This window comes from Amia ocellicauda, chromosome 4 (genome assembly GCF_036373705.1).
Source record: "Amia ocellicauda isolate fAmiCal2 chromosome 4, fAmiCal2.hap1, whole genome shotgun sequence".
In the NCBI taxonomy this organism is placed as follows: Eukaryota; Metazoa; Chordata; class Actinopteri; order Amiiformes; family Amiidae; genus Amia; species Amia ocellicauda.
In genome coordinates this window covers 54523212-54543486 of record NC_089853.1, presented here as the reverse complement: position 1 = coordinate 54543486, position 20275 = coordinate 54523212, and the positions used below count along the sequence as shown (strand labels likewise).

At 42.5% G+C, this 20275-nt stretch overlaps 1 protein-coding gene across 4 annotated transcripts in view; it reads left to right on the top strand.

The window, feature by feature from the left end:
* The first annotated feature begins 5276 nt into the window (after positions 1–5276).
* The window catches only part of cbfa2t2 (CBFA2/RUNX1 partner transcriptional co-repressor 2), a 36880-nt gene continuing 21881 nt past the window's right edge, over positions 5277–20275 (top strand). The window contains exon 1 of one of the 4 annotated variants that reach the window (XM_066702776.1): positions 5277–5466. In XM_066702776.1, the coding sequence (XP_066558873.1) occupies positions 5439–5466 (28 nt within the window). In that variant the 5' untranslated portion in view covers positions 5277–5438. Of the gene's footprint in view, positions 5467–18567; positions 18963–20275 lie in introns of those variants that run through there. The other 3 variants (XM_066702777.1, XM_066702778.1, XM_066702780.1) reach the window with 3 other exon arrangements.

The window sequence follows — 20275 nt, the reverse complement described above, 5'->3', positions numbered from 1 at the left end:
ACACATTTTAATTGGAAAAAATAGTAATTCATGTGCCCCTTTTCTATTTCTCCAGTTAATACAGTCTCAACTCTTTGCTATACTACTACTAATAATAATCATCATCATCATCATCATCATAATAACAGTATTGTAATCATATGAGCAATTGAAAAATATAGGTCTTTTAAATAAATAAATAAATAAATATTGTAAAAAATGCGGCAATCAGTGTTCTCAGCATCTCCCTCCCTTCACACAGACGTCAACCAGTGCACGTCCTGTTAGTGCTTCAAGTGCTCACACAGGGTAAGACAGCTCCTTATTAGTGTTGAAAAGAAAGATGCCGCTCTGCCATTGCGAATCAGGAGGTGTCACTGTTGTTACACTCATTTTAACCTGAATATTGCCATATTTGAGCAAAACTAAATATTATCATATTATCTTGTTTGACATGTTTTTGTGAAATTGATTAAATTATAAGAACGATGATGGTGGTTATCAATAATAATAATAATAATAATAATAATAATAATAATAATAATAATAATAATAATAATAATAAACATTTGTTAAAAGACAGACAACATTTATTTCCGCTGGCAAATAATAATAATAATAAAAAATATATATTCATAACATTTGATTAAAACAACAACTGCATTTGCATTGACATTTTGTCTGTTTTTTGCCTTTTTAATACATATAAAACATAAATAATCAATCTATTGTAATTAAATGTTAAATTAGATTAAAATTAACATGTATATTTTTAAAATATATTCTCTTGCTGAAGCTTTATCTATCTGTCTATCTATATCTATCCCAGTGCAAATTGCAAAAATAGCAGGTGGTCTACAAAGAATATAAAATAAATAAATAAATGTTTTCCATCTGGATAAAACGTAATACTATGAAAAGCTTTAGGAATTAATTAGAAAGACAGCAAAAAAGATTTGATTGCTTCCCTTGTGAGATATATCCATATCCATATACATATATGCTCCCTGAAGACAGTGGACAGTTGGGATGGTCTGGTGATTAATTTCAAACTCCCCCAGAGCTGCAGAGAGCCCCTGAGCTGCCATATGGGCCTTGTGTCTGAGAGGCAGCTCTGTGGAGCAGGCGGCCGGCTCCGCGCCTGGCTCAGACTGGGCAACATGTGGCCTCGTGACAGTTAACCATCCCCACCTGTTTCCTGGTCAGATGGAAAGTGGTCCCTACTCTGCACCTCGCTCTCTGGGGCTGAGGGTGTTGGAGGAGGAGGGGGGAAGCTTCTAGTTAGGAGCGCGGACCACGTGTGCCCCCCAGCTTTGACCCTGCCATGCGTCCGATCGCTCCCCCCCCCTGCTCCCCGCCAGCTGCTTTGAGGGCATCTCCTCTGACCGCGTTCAATAGCGAGGAGGTTACGCCATCAAAGGGGGCCTTCAACTTCCATCTGGTCACGTATTATGCCCCTGTCTGTCTGGGGTTCTCTTTCTCCCCACTGTGGTAATGACATTAACCTGGGCAGAGAGCCCCCTCAACTGTCATCACATTGTGGGGAGGGGGGGTGGCTTTGCACTCTGAAGAATTAACAAAGCGTCTGTCACTGGAGGAGACCCTCTGTTTCTGCAGGGGAGAAGGAACCCCCCTCCTTCTGAATCACAGTGTTTTTCAGACGGTCTTGCCAGACACACGGAGGGCTAGTGGAAACCATTTCATACATATAAGTGGTCAAACTAGAGAACATACTGTGGCATGACTAACATGTTTAAGGCCGGGAAGAGTCAGCTGTTAGGAAGAAGGAGCTTTGTTATGATGAGCTGAAGATTCATTGCTCATAAGCTCAGTTCAGTGGCAGCCCTGCTGTTCGAAGTAGCACACTCCCACAGTGTGTCTGCAGAAAAGCCAAATTAAGGAATCCAGTGCCATGAGTATTGAGCCGCTCCAAATCTGACCTATATACAGTTCCAAGGGAGCAGAAAATCGAGGGATCACATAGGAGCTCCTATAGTGCGCTTGGTATACCAAAGCCAATGGAAGAAAGAGCGATAGGAATGATGTCATATTTGTCTTCAAATTTCATTTGGAACCATTTAACAGTGACGCATGTCATTTATTTATTTAAATGAAAAATGATTAGGGATCTCCAAAACAGAAAACAGTATTGTTGGAGAAGTGGAGATGTATACCTTTATTACACTAAATATAAACCTGTATGTCCTGAATTGGCAGTAGTACACTAACTAGTTGTGCACAGTGAAAGCAAAGTAGGTATATTTTTTATGTGCTTATTTTTCTTTTATGTCAATAAGCTGTTGTTTTTGTTTTTCCAGGAATCGCTTCTTAATGCGTTCATGTCAGTGCTTATGTCAGGGCTGGGGGGTTTTCCACAGGGGGGATAAAAACACATCAAACACTGACATATTTGTGTCAAAAACATACTGAATATTTCAATGGGAGAAAAAAGAAAAGCCTGTTAGTGACACTTTCTTTCCCTGTATATTCACATCAGAGACAGCAGAAGGTTACTGTTCGTATTAGTAGTTCAGATAACTAATGGTGTTATCTAAAGACACACAATAATAAACATTGTTTTATATGCTCGAGACAGGAAGTGACATTTTTCAAGGTTTATTCAATGTCAGCAACAGAAGAAGGTTTATGAATATGCTGCCTGTGTGTCAGAAAAGCGTCTTAATTGTTTTAGCAGATTTATTGTATTTTATTAACATCAAGAGCCCTTTGCTTCTGGAAAAAACAAAGGAACGTCTGAACAAAACGAGCCCGTGCCCTCGTCAATGTCAAAAAATGTGTTTAGTCTAGTTCGCCCATGCCTCCCTAAACCCTGGAGTAATGCTCTGTGCTGGCAGTAATATTTTAATGGCTTTCTCAAGTGCTGGGGGGGCTGTGACCTTGATCTCACTAACACTCCCGCATATGTGTCGTTGTATGTCAACACACTCACGGGCCCTCATCTACATGTGAGCTGCTTTCATATGTAATGCAGATTCTGTCTGGAGCAGCCGGTCTATGGGTCAAGTCAAGGAAAAAGGTTGGGGCACCACCCCCTGTGACGCTCTCACCCTGTTTCCACTTTGGGGATGTGCTGAACAGGGATGAATATGCAAAGCTACCTTAGAGCATTGGCTCCTGAGGTTAAGAGTGACTGATGAGCCGTTCTCAGGGCCGCTCGGGCAGATCTGGGAGGCAGTGTGTAGCGGGCCCTGATCGCTTTACGCCGTCATGCACAGTAGGTAATAGCCTGTGTTAGTGGGTGTTAATTTGTTATTGTAGCTCAGCAGCTGTGCAGCATGCTCGGGAGAGCAGGTGGCAGCCTTGCAGGGTAGATAGGAGAGAGGAGGGAGTGTGTTGAGTGTGTGTGAGTGGGGAGGTTGCCTAGTCGTGGGGGTGGGAAGGGTGTATGTGGGGGGAAGGGGGAGTTGATCGCAAGGATCCCAATGTCCTGTTTGCAGAGGATAACATGTGAGAACCTGGAGTGGATCCAACAGAGTCATTCCTGCTCCTCAATGGGTCATTGTATCTAGGAATTTGGAGCTGCTGACAACAAGCAGAGGTAGTGGGAAGGACAAGAAAAAGACAGGCCTCACCCACACACCCATCCCTGGATGGTGCTGCCTCTGAAGCAGACAGGTTCGTTTTAAATAGTTGTGACACAAATGAGACTCATTTGAATGTCAAAGCTGGGATGAATCTACTCCAAAGCATCATCTTTGTTTTACTAGTACATATTTATCGACATATATAGATCATTCACTTTCCACTATTTGCACTTGTAATGAACCATTTCCTTTAAAAGAAGAGCTCACAAACACATTTTGAATCTGAACAATCTTTCCCTATTGGTCTACAGTGTTGAGAATATTGACGCTGTTGAAATAGAAGGAGAGATAGACAGTTACGTTTCCTGTTGTAATAGCTCAGTGTAAAATCGTATCACACATTCTAGACAATAGTCAAATCATTCACTGCATGTGCTCTATAAAGAAGTAAGTGAAAGTGCAAAGGCACATTTTCTACTGAAACCAAACAGATGATTATGCGAATGGCCTCTTGGAAGAAACAAACCTGCTGCTCACGCATTATTTCTGGCACACAACTATGGCCCGTTGTGAAACCGAGCTGTGCAAGGTCACACATAAGACACGGGTTACTGTGAAGACAGGGTCACATGGCCCGACTGTGGAAGAGCGAGTGTGTATATGCCCAATAGTAAGGGATTTGTTTATGTAGCTGACTAATCGGTGGGTTTGGGGAACAATAACACATTTTAGGGAAATTAACTTCCCTTGATTTAACCAGAAGCAAATTGTTTGTGTATGAATGGCTTCACAAATGAATGTCAGTTATTTGAAACAATACGCATTAAAATACATATGGACTCCTGGGTCCATTATCGTGTTTCATGAAAGACAATAAAATGGTGCTTTTGTTTTCTCCTGTCTTTCTCTCCTAAGTGGAAAACAAAAGAGTAATATAAGTGTGTGTATAAACAGAGGTATCCATGCTTTCCAAACACCATAAGCCTGTCTGCCACCTGCCCCTATATACATGAGCTTAAAGCAATCTGCTTGGCAGGTGTTGTTTAATGGAGGTATAATTCAGACAAAGTAATATCTGACAGAAACACAGCCTGCCCCAGGTTATATAGCACACAGTATTGCCTGGAGTCACAGGCTTTGGGGGCTGAATCCGCTACATCTTAGTACAAAGACATCTCTTATCCCCCATCAAACAGGAGTGCTAGTAAAGGTGAAGCAACCACATGCATCCTAAACACAGTACTCAAAATAAATTATAGATAAGGAAAGCCACAGCCTATGTCTTCAAGGAATTGTGGGAAATATATAAAGCATATCAAATGTATAATAATAATAATAATAATAATAATAATAATAATAATAATAATATATGTGAAAAAGCCTTATGATATTTAATTCTTGAATTGGATAAATACCAATATATGGGAGATGATCCTATGGGAAATATAAAAGCTGAAGACATTTGCAATTTAACTGTTATCTAAATTCAATACATGTAATCTATTTTTCTCCCCCCTGCGTGTAATGTATTGCAGACATTGCGAATGGGATTGTTCTCTAATCCACTTTAGATTATAAATTAATGATGGTGCATCTCCAGCACAATGAGACACCCGATGTCATTGTCTCTCCTGCCTCCACGCAGACACTTTGGCCGAAACTCCGCGCCTTTGTGTGCTGCGATGATATTTCCCTTCCTTTTGTTGGCAGGTCAGATTTGATGGTTCCCGCCCCCATTCATCTTGCGCTCATTGCCGGCCGGGGGGGTTGGGTTTCTGCGGCTCCTGCTTTCCCTACATCCACTTCCTAGGATGTGAGCGGGTCTGCGGGCTCAGTACGGCAGATACAGCTCAGACATACGGACCGGATCCGCCTTCGACACGACCCCCTAATTTACAACCGCACAGGACTAGTATGGTGGGAATCCCGGGCGCCTTTCAATGTAAGTTTTCGCTCTGCGCGTACAGTACTTTTCGGCTGACATTTTGATTTCGCACTGGCTTGCTTTCCCGTTGTCGGGGAGGACTGATCCGCACTGAGCCAGGCAGGGCTGGTGGTGAGATCGCCGGGTCGGAGGAAAGCGAAAGCCCGCGTAGTGCAGCGGTTTTGCCCGCCTGTCTTTTATTATTGTACGCATTAGCACGGGGGGGCACGCCATCCGACAGTGCATGCGTTTGGGTTGATTATGAAACTTTGTCTGTACTGTTCTTTACTTCAATTCAACGCTGTACTGTATTCCTTGGCGTTAATCCAATCTCCAGTGTAGTTTGTTTGCTTACAAAAGGTCTATAATTATAGCTGTCTTTTTGTAATGGATTTTTCCCTGCACTTGTGACTATTCCAAGCGTGGTTTATTTCGAGCCAAATTGTATCGCTGGCTCCAATCTAGGAAACTGTCTTGCAGACAGTGGCGCCACATGCGCAAATACCAGTTATCCATGTTATATCCGACACAGACGTAACTTTTTATGTAGTATTTCCACATAACTGGAGATGTCATCAATGCTCCAATGTTGATCCCATTGCAGAATTATATAAGCAAGACAGCAGTGACGTGCGCACGCATCGCAGCACGCCTGTCAGCTCCGGATTGATGGCTGGGTTGACTGTGCTGCTTCTGGGCGCTTATTTTCTTGTGGTGAAATAAAACCCAAAGCCCCCAACCAAATAGTTCAGATGCAACTCTGGAGATGCTTTATGTATGATTGTTGTGCATTTCTATTTTGATACTCCACATTTCCTTTGTCATGGAAATGCTCCCCCAGAAAGAGTCGTTGGTTGAGCCTTTTTGGAAGGTCTCTCTCTCTCTCTCTCTCTCTCTCTCTCTCTCTCTCTCTGTTCAATTGAGGGATTAATCCATCAGCCAAAGTTTAGCACCATCTGGAGTTTACAGCTTTTCAAGACAATAACACCAGGCAGTCTAAAGCTGGCAATAGAAAACTCCCACTTGTCTAGTTGCCCTGTGGGGGCAAGGACACAGTCATGCAATGCAAGTGGGGGTGTCAGACGCCTGAGGAGATGATTGTATTATTGTTTAACCCGGGGGCTTTAATTTGTCTCCAGGGCCTATTCACCAAACAAATGATACCTTTTGAAAGACTTGGACATCGGTGATTATTTTAATTATAGTCTATAGTTATCACCAGTGAGCAGCAGTGCCTGGCAGTCTTGCGTCCCAGTGTCAACAAAGACCGGTTTTGTTTACGTTTTTCTTTGGCCATTTATCACATACCATCGTCCCTAATCCTAATACACTTATAACGTACTTATATTGGCCCCGCCGCACAAAAGCAGAGCTCCCCCCCCAATGCAAGGGGGCACACAGTCTTGCTTTTCCTAATGGGGAATTTACACCACTGTCTGAGTAATTGTTGGATACATTGAGGCTTAGGAAGTCAGTTCTTTCCTCTTCTGAACTCTCACAGCCTGGTTTACACTGTCTGCTTCAGAGTGTGCTTGCAATTGATACAAAAATAATGGGAATAAGTATAATAAAACAATGCTAGTTAGTAAGGGAGCTAGGCAGGGGAAAAATAACATTTTGATGGAATACATTTAATTAGAAAATACATTGTTTTAAGACCAATCTACATTTACAAAGCAGAATAGGGCAGCTGATATTTCATTGTCCAGTTCTTCGTTCTCCTTCTTTTACAAAGTCATGCCTTCCAGCCCACTGCCTTTAGGAGCAAGGGGCTTACAAAAGCCTGGGGGGTTCACGTTAGCTCTCTAATTGGTTTTGGCTCCAGTGCGGTTCCCAGCGCAGCCAGATAGCCCCCTTTGTCATGTGTGAGAATTTCTTCATGTGCTGCAAGAGGGTGCCTTAAACCGCCGAGTCCTGGAGTGATTAACCAAGTGTCACATTTAGAGGTTTTTCAACCAGTAACACCTGTTTATATTTTTATTTATGGGCTGCTGAGGTTAAGCTGCAAGGCTTAAAAGCAGGAACCATAATTTAAATCAATTTCATCTGCTTCCTACTGATCAGATGAATGTAGAGGGAAAAAAAAAGCCTGTCCTGACTTTATTTTCCAGAGTTCTGACCATGGCTTATGTGTCAGATTTTCCCTTTTGCTACAGTGTGCTATTTCATACTGGAAACCTTGGGGAGATCATTTTTTTGTGTGACCACATTTATGGTTTTTCGACTCGGGATGGTGCACATTTTGTGTGTTGGTGATGTAAGATGGGGGAAAAAAAAATCTAGTAACCTCCGATTATGGGCAAGTTGATATTTTGGAGTAGTTTTAAAGGAATGGACAAAAATTTGATCTGTAACAATATGAAAATAATGAAAGCCCTTGCTGTGCTCGGTAAAGCCAGCGAGCAAGGTGGTGAACCCAGTGTAAGAGCTCTCGCTGCAGCATTGCACTGGGCCTAGTGTACTGAGAGTGATGCACGAGTGAAGAATCCTGTAATGTGAAAAGGAAATATTTGTGCACCGTTTTTTTTTTCTTTTCTTAGCGATCGGAAAGCACGAGTAGCAATCTGTCCAGATCCAGTTGGCTTAAAAGGTTCATCCTTACATTTGCAATACTGTGGCTTTTTTCTTTTCGTGATTAAATATTCTGTAGGTTAGAGATGGGTCGCCCATTACAGTGCTGCATGGCCTGCGTTAAGTGTTCCCAATAATATCAGATGCTGAAAGAGTGTAAAGCGTAAATTGATTGACCGTCATGAGAATGGCAAACTAATTGACAACAGACCTGCACAGCTGTTTCTTGTTGCTGCATGCACAGTGGAGGGGAGGGAGGGGGGATTGTATCCAGATGTGGACTTCTTCTCCGAATTTGCCCGTCAACAGTCATTTATTGGAATCTCAATCTAGAGCAGCCCTGTAAGTGTGTCCACGCTTTGTAAGTCAAACTTCGCTTTTTAATGTTTTTTGTTTCGTTTCTGTTTTTGTTGTGGTCAAGCATCGCTCGTGTTATAAAGGGCCTGAAACACTAAGTTACATGTAGTGTTGGCTTGTTTCACTGTAACCGTTATTTAGCCTAGGAATGCTTTTATTTGCTTCCTTATTTCCTTATTTCAGTTTTATGTACGTGTGTCTGTTTGGATGCCTGTGTGTGTCTTGGTCTAGTTATTGTTTTCTCTCTGGTTATATTTAATTCAAAATACTCCACATCTTTCTAGCGCCATATGGTTTTTAAAGGTCTTATCAGATCGCTTTGCAAAGCGCTTTCAATAATTTGCACAATAAATATGCTAGCAATGAGGCTGACAAAAATAACTTAATCCAGGGGGGCTTTTCAGTGCCAGTTCTGGTTCAAATACGAAATGTAATCCTTGGCTTGCAAACGTCAGTTCTGGTCAATTCAAAATGTGTGGAAGTGCAGCACATTTGGGAGATTTCTTCCCCCCATTTTTTTTTCCATAGTAAGTCTCTGTATGAGGTAGGAGACCAAGAACAAAAGTACTAGTCAACAAATGCTAAGTGTTGCTAATCTGAATAGTCATGGTTTGAAAGGAGCTTGAAAAGGAATAGCGCGAGTGCTTAAGGAGGCACCCCTACCCCCATATTATGCTCATTAAAAGGTACTTTTTGCCCTGTTTTCAAACAAAGACTGGGATTTGGATTTTTTCTTTCCCCCAAGATTTTCCACTGTTGCTTTTGCCTTTTTTTTTCTTCTCCTCCTCATGTGAAGCCCAGCTGCACTGCACTTGTCAGCGCTCAGTAGAGTTTAAGTCCTGTTTATATTCACTTACTTGGACCCATTGAAGGCTAACAATACGTTTGGGCTGTTTTCAGAAGTGCGGTCTTCACACTTTTGCCTTGAACCAGCAATTGGATCTGTCTTTCTCTCGCCCACGTTAAGCTTTGAGCGCAGGAAGGGAGAGATCAAGAAACGATTCGTATTGCAAGCGGTCAGGTCCTACCCACGTGATTCAAGATTTTCTCTTTTAGCAGTCAGCTGTTCAGGGTTTTATCTAGCTCTGTCCTATGTTTGTCAGGGATATATGCACAACAGATTGTGAAAATAAGTAAAATATTCTACTTGGTAGGTGCGAGGTGTGATCAACATGGCAGTTCTGAGAGCAGGTTGCAAAGACTTTAATTTTCCTCCTGCATTATAGTGTCAGAAGTATACCTTTTTACCCCCAGTTTGGAAACTCCAGAAACGCAAGAAAGCAGCCTCTATTGATGATAATACCAGGTCAAATATGTGGAAGAGCAGTGGAAACCTATTGCGAAGATGGAATCGTTACTTCTTTGCTGTAAAGAATGCCTTCTTGGTATGGAGTATTTGTTAAAGGGAGTCAGGTGTTTACTGTCTTCCTGGAGCAGGGCTGTCAGAAAGTGTGTGAAGGAAACTCAATATTCCATCTGTGATTTCTCAGAGAGCCATGTGTGTTATCATTGTATATACAGAGACCAAGAACTCTCTTGGTGGCACTGTCTGCGGGCCGACTGCAGACAAAGAATTTGAACCTGGTTTTAGTCAGCGTTATACATGCGAAGCTGGATAAAGTCCTTTTACATGATGACATTTGTTTTTCTAAAGTGATACCATGAAAGAATGCATTGACAAAGTGAAGAGTCGCATCGTAAACTTAGATTTATAGTACAGGAGCTGGGAGAGGAATAAATGGTTTTCGGGACTAAAACAAAGAGTTATGAAAGTGAAGTGTAGAGAGTTCGTTTTTGGAGTCTAATAGTTGTAAAAAAGAAAAAAAAAAGCTTATTAATAAAAATAAAGAAGAAAGGAAATCATACGAATTCTTCCTTTACTATTGGATAGGATGTGTTGTCCTAGGACAGGGCAATACGTTCACAGTGCCATCCTTGTTTTCACGCCTGTTTCACAACATGAAAGCGAAATCCACCAAATGTATGCAGGATCACGTTCGGCGGCAGCATTATCGCTGTTGAAGTGGGATCATACAGAAAGGAATAAAAAAAAAAAAACACCAAAACAAAACCAATTACATACTGTGTGTTGTTCCTAAATTACACTATCCAAAAGCTTTTAGCATTTAAATCAAGATGTATGTTTTCATTTAATCTTTCTGAATTGCTTGAAATTTCTCAGCTGCTCCTATCTAAAAAGCAATTATCCTCTGGATCTCTTTGAATCGCTTCCAAAAGAACGGGGGAACTGGAGCTGGGGAGGGTTTGTGTAGTTCACCATGCAGACGAGCTTTGCATTGCCATTGCTTTTGTGAGAGGAGTGATGTGGGAGATTGCTCTTCACAAGCCACAACAGCGTTGAGACATGGGAAAGGCATTCATCTCGCGGATCTGCTGCCCCCGAAGAGAGCAGTCCTTATCTGGAAGCCTGTAATTGAGTCCTTGAAAAGCCCTACAGTGCTGTCTCTGTCAGGCCAGGTGTTCCCAGCACTGACTCCAGATGAGACATCTGCAAAAACGCAGGTGTGGCCATCACAGGCGCGCAGGCAAAACACAGCTGCAGCCCCTGGAGGAGAAAACCTCCGGCGCTCTTCTGTCACCTGCAGTGGGGGGGTAAAACAGTAATGTTCCGCACCCCGATGAAAAGTTCCTCTCTACAGGTGTCAAGCTCAGAACCGGTTCTTTTTTTCTAACTTTCATTTCTTAGTTCAATATCTGTGTACTAATAATACCTGTGGACAGGGCTTGTTTGAGTAGAAAACTCCCCACCACTCGCTCTTTCTTCTCTAAAGCACTCGACTGTGTAGGAGACCCTTCACTTCATCCCTGCACTTTGTCAGCCTACAGTACCTGGGGAAGAGCTTAGTTTTTTTTTTTTTTTTTTTAGTTCATCCACTTTTCTCAGCCCTCTTTTTGGCTCGGATTGCAGGATTTTTTCCAAACTAAACCTAGCGCAAGAATGAGTGTAATGAAAAGCAAAGGCCTCCTTTTATGGATTTGGCAAAATACTGTGGGGAGCATATTCTGACTTATGCTTTTCCTGTATAAAATAATGAGTAATATTTTACCCTCCAGTCAGATTTTAAAGTTTTTTTTTTTTTTCTTCTGGATGAACTAGAAGAATGAAGTTTACTTCTTTTCATGCCCAGACATATTTGTGCCCCATGAAGTAATGAAAAAGGCCTAGATTTTAATGCTTATTCTTGACTTGTTTGTAAAGAACCATTGCAGTTTAGTTTTTTTTGGTGGGTGAGTGGGGGGAGGGATGTTTTAGATAAGTATTGTTCCAGTCAGGTAACCTCTGAGACCCATTGTTACAGTAATGAAGTGTTGTTTCAAAGACTTAATCCAGCATGCAGGGATTAGGTGCCTTCTGAACGATGTTGTGATCGATAGCTAGAGAAACGGGAGATAACCATCATTGCCTGGAGCACTTCCTGCACTCTTTCACCTGGGGAACATGCTTTTGAGAGGAACGGAAATCATAAGAATCCCAGAGAGCTCCATTGTGTCCTTTTGAAGCATTTGAAGTTAACCTTCCAGCCAAATACCTCTTCTTGCATGGTTCACCGTCTCCAGGTCACCGTATCTGGAATCTAGTGTCTTGTTTCATATACACGCAGAAAACGATTGCCACCTTTCTTTTGCCTACTGGTCTCTCGCATTGTATTTTTGCATTTTATTTTTATATATATACATGTAGGTCTTATGCCAAGACCAATTCGCCAAACTGTTTGGAAACGCTCCTGTTCAGAGTTAAATTATGTTTGTCGAGGGAGAGGCATGGCACAGGTGTGAATAACTATTACAGCTACGATAGTCTAATGATCGGGATGATTAGGTAGAGCGGGTTAAGTTCCAGGGAACAAAAAGAGGCAGGAATGTTATGGCTGCTTTAGAAGATTTACTACAGTGGATGGAACAAGTGACGGCTGTGCCAGTAATGGGTGCAGATGGGGCATTCATTTCAGGTGAACTGAATTGCTTGCTTTTAATTAAAATAAACAGATGCAGACAGTAGATGAATGTTCTACAGTGCTGGGCTGGAAAACATCATGCTTTCTGGCCATCATGCTTTCTGGCCATTTCAGGAGCTCAAATTTCAAGAAATCCTTTTTGTATGTGTGTGTTTGTGTAACTCTTCATGGTTTTGCACCATGACACTATTGGTGCACATTCAGAGAATCTTGATCTGATTTTTGAATTTGAGTTGAAAGGCTTTTAATTATTAGATTTGTTTTTGAATTGATGGACGGTGCTTTTAATTTCTTGCAGCAAGAAAAGGGGAGATTGAATGTCACTCACCATTGTGCTTGGGGTGGGGGGGGGTAAGCAGAAAAAGCCTGGCGTCCCACTCTTGGCGTTGACGAGTGGAAAATGTCGGCGAAAGCAGCCAAGTGAGTGTCTGACCCTTTTCAGCTCGGTTTTAAACGCATGCGGACACAGTCACACGCACACACTCGCACATCGACATCCCCACAGCCATGCACTCGAGCCCCCTCCTTCCCTCCAGTGTAACGAGAGATCTGACGGTTTTCTATGGGTGAGTAGGCGGGTCAGGCCTTACTTAAACTAATCGCTCCCAGCAGTGCTGGATAGCCAGACACTCTGGAGCCGTGGGCTGGGGTTTTGGAATGCCACTGCCGGCTCAATGCCTGCCTTTCATCCAGAGGGAAGAAGGGGGAAAGAGGGGAAAGGAAAAAAAAAAAAAAAAAAAAAAAAAAGGGGGGAGAGAAAAAAACTGGAGCCATTTGTTATGGATGAGATGGGCGATTGACAAGCAAGGCACAATAGGGTGGGGGGTTGCGGTTGTGGGGGGGGTTGGGTATTAAGAAGTCAATAGAGGTTTTCTTTCCTTAAGGGTTCTTGATATGAGTTCGGTGTCTGGAAGACGAGTTGAGTGAAATAAGGCTGTCGGTGCCCAGACAACAAAGATGCGAGGAGGTGAGGGGGCACCGCGGGGGCTGGAGGGAAGCACCATGAAACCATTTAATGGGATCTTTGTGGGGTGGATTACTGGAGTTTAGCCTGTGAATAAAATCTGTTGCCTCTTCTCTGCAGGTAGGAAGCAAGGATCCATGTTTATCTCAAGGCAGGGCGTGTCTGTAGAGGTGGGCAGGCAGGGACGGATGACGCCATTCATAGTGTAGTAGTCTGAGGGGGCTTTCCCTTTTCTCCTTTCAAGCTTGAGCAAATGACTCCCCAGCTTTGGATGGAGCTGTTTACAAAGGGTAGTGTGGGTGGGGGTGGTGGCCAAGGGAAAGGATAAATACATTGCAAATGGTCAGAAATGGTTCCCAGGGGCTACTCGGGTGACCTGGCGTGAGAGCCGGCACAAAGCGTGGTTCAGGTGCACTTGCTTTAATTGATTTACAGGGAATTCTTCATTTCCCCAGGATTTGAGAAGGAGAGCTTGGGATCAGATGTTGGGGAGGGGAAATGAGCCAGAAACTGAGCGATGTCTTTCCTCGCTACCAGCAGGGTGAAAAACAAAAGACGTTGCTGCTGGAAAAGCAGGGAGGCTGAGGAAGTTCCTAGAATACAGAGCTGCAGGGCAGTGTGCTCTGAGACGTTGATTTAATTTTCTTTTGGTTTGTTTTTTGCACGCTGTACTGTAGCCGTGTTCCAGACCTGAATGGAAGGGTGCGGGTGCGTTTATTTTCACTGCCTCTCTCTCATTGTTGGAGAGAGGAGAGCGGGGGGAAAAAAATGCCCTCAGCATGGAAAATATATATGATTTACTCTGTTAAGAGCAAAAAAAAAAGCACAGAAGCTCTCGAGACTTCTTTAAGCTCTGCCGCCCGTGTAGCTGTTAACTGGGTTCGGGTCTTGTGTGTTCTTGTTTACTACAGAATCCCTGCAGTTCCTGGGCCTTGTTTTCGCTGAAGAATGGCCATTACTCGGCTTGTTCCTTGCCTGTGGCCTTGTAAAAGCTTTTAGATAATAGACCATTAAGACAGGAGGCTACTCAGTCTCTTGTCGAGGGAACGATTCACACCACCAGGGTGGCTATTGTAGCAGCCAATTGCAAGAGTTTTGATTATGATACCTTTGTCACGGTAATAGCTCCTTTCAGTTTAAAGCCCAGCGCTCCGAAAATTGCTTATTTTAGTCACTAGGTGGTATCAATGACGGCTTATTTTCTCCGAGAGACAAAAGAAAAGCAGCAGTGTCTGTCGCTGTTGTCGTCTGTCGAGCCACACTGTGAATTCATGCAGTGATTAGTTTGGAGGTTAAGGTATCGGAATCGATCAGTATCTGTACATCAGTGGAATTATTATGTGTAATGTATTATTGTTTCAGTCATAATCGGGAGGCGGGGGGGATTGAAACAGGCCTCTGCGTCTTTTCCAAGCATATACGAGTACTTCACTAGACCCAGCTGAGCTTGTTACATATTGAAATGGAGGGTAAACTTTACAAGAAAAAACATTATTCGGTGACTAGAAAATACAGATGTCTATCATTATCAATCCTGGCTTTATTAGCAAGCCGCAAACATCAGATGCCTGAGGAAATTTGTATTTTTATCTCTTCAGTCTCGGCAATCTGTGGGCTTGAAACAGATCCGAAAACGGCAAACCTTTTTGACGTGTTTTGTTTTCGATAGCGCAAGTTAAATAATTAAATATGCCTTTTATCTGCGGCCGTTTTCAGAGACTGGGGGGGATTTCACTTTCCAATTGCTCCTGCAGTCGGTTTCAGCAGGAGCTTGGTTTTACTGGCTCTCAAGGGTGAAGAACAAGGAGGCCGAGTAACTTGTGAAGAGTAGCGCACAGTAATTGCAGTCTCTGACAGCAGCCTCCTGGTAACAAGCTCTATTCTTTAGTGGACCACCTAGCCTCGCAAAGATGGATGAGGGGGTCTAACTGTTGTGACACAAAAGCACCATGCAAGAATTTAAAGATTCTTTGTGTAGCAGGTAGTGAAGCTCCAGCTGTCATTTTCCCTGATACCAAGGCAGATAAAGCTTAATTTCTTTCCCCCTCTCTCCCTTTTGGTGTAATTTGGTCGCTGGAAACCTACAGGTAGCAGACATTCTCCAGAAGGTGAACCATCAAAGGTAACCTGATGCGTTTTAATAACATTGCATTCGAGACCTCCGCCATTGTCTAGCCTCCTTCACTGCACTTCCTTGGCAAGCAGACTGGAGTAATGCAAGGAATCATGGATCATGATGTCACGGCTCTCCAAAAAAGAAAAACAAAGTAAAACTCTGGACGCAGCTGGGAGATGTTGAGATGGGAGGTAGGGGTGTCGCGACTGCCTGTCTCTTAAACTCTCCAAGGAGGTCAACCTAGGACTCTGAAAAGCCGGCCATTCTTCTGTGTCAAGTCTACCTTGTGAGGGCTGGGAGTGAAGTAATTGATTTATTTTCTTTCTTTTTTTTCCTCCCCCCACCCCTCGAATTCTCTGCTGCTCTGTTTTCAATAAGCAAAGCGGTCACTTAAATTTCACTGTTTATTTTTCTAAAAGTAGATGTTCTGAGTGAGTGTGAATGGAAACAGATGTTCAGGGTTCGCCATGATATCTCATTTTGTGGTGCAGAGCCTCTTGGGCTGTTTTTTTTTTTCTTCTATTGTTTTTTTTTTTCGCTCTGATGGATAGCAGCTGCAGAAAAGAAGGAAAACAAATCCTGTACGCCATCTTGTATAGTTTTCTTGTGTGTTGGGGGGGAATTAAGATTTGTGTTTTTCAGTGACTTAAAAAAAGGGGGACGCAAGTTGGGAAATTAAAAACATGACAGAAAAATGAGGACCGGGGACTCGGAACATGTAAGGCGCTGCAGAGGACAGCTCCTTTTCCTCCTTGTCCTGTGTGACCAGCTAGGCTTTTTCCCCAGCTGTGACCTCAAGCCTGCGAAGATATTTAAGGCAACTAACTTCAGATGACCTCTTCACCAGAGTTTACAGCCTGTAGCAGTTGTTCAATAGCATTCAATCCACTTGATTTGTAGCGGAGTGCTAATGACCATAACTGGACATTCACCAAAGAAAAGTGAATTTCGGGATTCATTTGTCATGTTTTTTTGTTTTCTTTGTAGGGTTGCTTTGTGTTTTTAATTGAGCCTCAAATCTCAACAACCCAACAACAACGTTAGCCAGACCTTATATAGTCTGGCAAGGGCTATACTCAAAGCCCAAGTGACCCAATCTTCAAGTCTGATATTCAAAAAAGCGTGACTATAAGCCAGTGAGCTGTAGTAAAACATTACTCTCTCTTCTGAGACGATTCTGGCAGTTACATCTGCCTTTTTTCCCATTATGTTCAACTAAAAACAGAAAATGTTCTAATATGTAGTGTCAGGGGTTTCAAAAATGCGCCTTGCCCACATAGGCCACGCTCTGTAACTGTCAGCCCCCCAGGTAAACGTTTAACTCAATAAAGGCTCTGAAACCGTGGAGGTAAACTTCATGATGAAAGACACATCCTGTTCAAACAAAACCACACAAAGCAAGAAAAGAAAGCACAGACTGCTGTTTTTCTGATTTTGTTTTTTAATGTGAAAAGCTACTGGTTTGCCCTCTGAATATTAGGGGGGGAATTAGTTTGCCTCAGGGTCTTCGAGAGCAGCCTAATAAGAGAGACTCGAGGACTGTCAAGTGGACTGGAGGTGAGGAAGGACACATGCCAGGACTGTGCACTACTGGACTCTCTGACCGGCATGTAAACAGAAGATGGCACTGGCGTGTTGATGCATGCTTGTGTATGGCATCTCAAATCACCCCGGCAATCTTCTGGTGGTTTTTGATGTCACCCATATCGGGTTGGTGGTGTTACTCCTTCTTCTCCTTGTATTCTCTCTTTGCCACTTCTTTTCATTATTTACTTTTGGCTGCTTTAGTTGTGATCATTTATAATCAATCATGGTGACCCCCTCTTTGTCTTTTCGGTTTCTTTAACTGTAATGTAAATACATGATGTAAGCTTAAACGCTCTCTGGTGAATGGGCATACGATTTAGCTTTCATGTCTAGCATGACAGCCTCCTCAATAACCGTTTCAGGAATGTGTCTTTGGTGGGAACCATTACCTAATGGTCTTGTAAAGAAGAAGCATGTCCGTCATCTGTATTTTGCGAATGGTACTGTGTGAGCTTGAGTTCATACATACTGTTTGTTAAATTAGAAATCCAGGTATTGCAGAAAAAAACAATATTTGCTGAGCAGATAAACTGGGTGTAAGATGAAGGCTATTAAAGATTCATTGGACAATATAGACCGCCCCATGCTGGTCAACTGTGTTTTCTTATTTCCATTTACCTTCCCGTTCACATACTCTCTCAGAAGTAATATCTTTTAAAGGAATACAGTGGAAGCAATACCAGAAAATCTGTAAGAATGCTAAATGGAGGATACAGGGGGGAGAAAATAAATTTAACTTTCACGCAATAGCTGAAGAAATAAGAAACCCCTTTGAGACTACTGCCGAGAGCAGAGATCAATGGGGAATCTCTTAAAAGAGGAGCACTATATCATGCCAAGAAACAGAAGATTAAGATGGCAATTTTAACATCAATATCCACCACTAATAATGGGATTGCCTTGAATTAGTCTGTGTTCGTTCCAAAATGAGGCATTGATAATAGGATATTGCAGTAAACGATTCTCTTTCAGTGCCTCGGGATGGCTTCTGAGGGAGCAGATTGCAAGGGAAACCTCTATTTGGGAAAAAAAAAAGTGTATGTCTACTCAAAAGTGAGAGCCGCTAAACTGATTCTGTGAGCCCCCCAAAATAAAATAAGCGTACTTTTTGTTTTTCTGTACTGAAAGGATATCTTAAAACAAAACGATCCAGTATGTATTTACCTCCTCTTGTGTATCGTTGAAAAAGGGAGTGGGCTGTAATGCAGCTCTCCTCCAAATGGGTGCAGCACTAACCTGAGGAGGGCTGAAATTAAAAACAAACCCATCACATTGAAAAAGAGCCTAGTGCGAAATATAAGACCTGCCTGTTGGGGGTGGGCTGGGGGGGTCTAGGGGTGTTGATGAGGATCACATTGACTTGGCAGGGCTTTTGTTTTGCCTGTGCGTGCCAGAGCAATTAGTTATGTTAATTATGAGGCCGTCGGTAAATACATTAAACAGATTAGTAGCAGATTGGCTGAGATCCATGGGGGGAGGCGTGGCCTGGGGGGTGACATCAGCTTGGCAGGCAGCCCTTGGAAACAGAGGAAAGTGTCTGTGAGGTGAGAGGGGGGGGGCAATGCTGGCGTGGTAGAGAGAGAGCTGGTCTGCTTGGATAGCCCTTTCCATCTGGGACCCATCTGTGTTTCCTTGGATTTGGACAAGCCGCTCAGACTGTGCTGAAGCTCACATATGTGGGAGAGCAAACACATGCCTGACATATGAAGGTGTGGGGAGAGCGAGAGAGACAGAGAGAGAGACAGAGAGAGCACAAGAGAGAGAGAGAGAGAGAGAGAGAGAGAGAGAGAAAAGAAAGCAGCAAGAAACCAGCGGATTACAGTAAAAAATAAGACAAGCTGAGACACAGGGAGGTGAGAAGGAACGTGGCTTTTTTTCAGCTGAGGACTTTTCCTTTTTTCATTTTCCTCTCTCTATCCATCCTTTTCCATTGGCTGCTAAGGTAAGAGATTGTGTACAGCAGGGCTGTGTGGCAGGAAACCCACAAAGTCTATTTTCAGAAAGCACTTTTCATCTGAGCCATTTTAAATACATTTTGTAAGACTTGATACTTTTTAAAGACTTGATACTGTTACTATAGTCAACCTTCTATATTAGTGTGGTTTTCTTTTAGCCTATCTGTATGTGTGTTTGGAGCTCTAGGTATTGATCTAGACTATGTAGGAATACACACAGACATATAGATGGATAAATATAATTATCTCAGAAATGTGAGTTTCATAGATTCCCCTGTGCAAACTGTACTGCAATGCCAAGCTTCACAAGCTGTGTGTTTGTATTGTATTACAAATATATTTTCAGTTTCTCACCAGGCATAGCAAATGCCAATGCAAATGTTAAACAAAGTTCAAATTAAGTATGCCTTGATGGAATTGGGGAGAGACAAAAAATAAAGAAAATCATCTGCCTGGCATCTGTGAGTGTCATTTTTTTTGTTTCGTTTTAATATTCATCCCAGATGATTAGTCCTGAATGGATGAAACTATTAATAATTGGCATTCTGTGTGGCCTGCACTTTTTAATTTTTTTTAAACATTTTTTAAATATTTTTCTAAAGATGTTGAAAGCAGCGATTGAATTAAAACGGTGACATGATTGCTTGAACGACCCCTTAGCGTCAATTAAATGTTGGCCTCTTCTTGTGCAAGTCTGTTTTCCAGGGTGCATTATTGTTTTTCTGGTCTTCAGAAATTAGTTGCTGTAGCTCTGAGCTGTACAGAGGGTTTGTGTTGGAGTTGTTGTGAGGAGGCCTGGAATAGCTCAATTTACCAAGTCCAGTCCTGATGCGTAAGATGCCTTGGAGTCTGACCTGCCTTCAGACGATGGGTTTTGTTAGAAAAAAAACTGTTACATGTCAGTGTGACAGGCAGAGCAGGGCAGAAAGATGTTCTTGTTTTTTTATAAATATGTATATTAAAAAAGACCAAACCAACCATTATTATTGATCTCTTCACGGCTCTGTCTTCACCCAAGCCCAAATTAATTTGACATGTTGGAGGAGGAAATTGCCAGAAAAATGTGATTCTTTGCACCTTAAAGAATTGTAAACCACAGTCCCTGTTTCGCTGATTGCATTGTTTCTGTGTAGGTGCTCCATTGATTTATGGTTACATATGCAGGACCACTGCTAAAGGTTTGACTGGTAGATGAACATAACTCTGTCTAGTCTTTCCTGCTCATGTGTATTGATGTGGAGGCAAGAGGAAAAAGGATGGTACTCTTTTTCTTTTCTTTTTCTTTGGTGAGTCTGTGAAT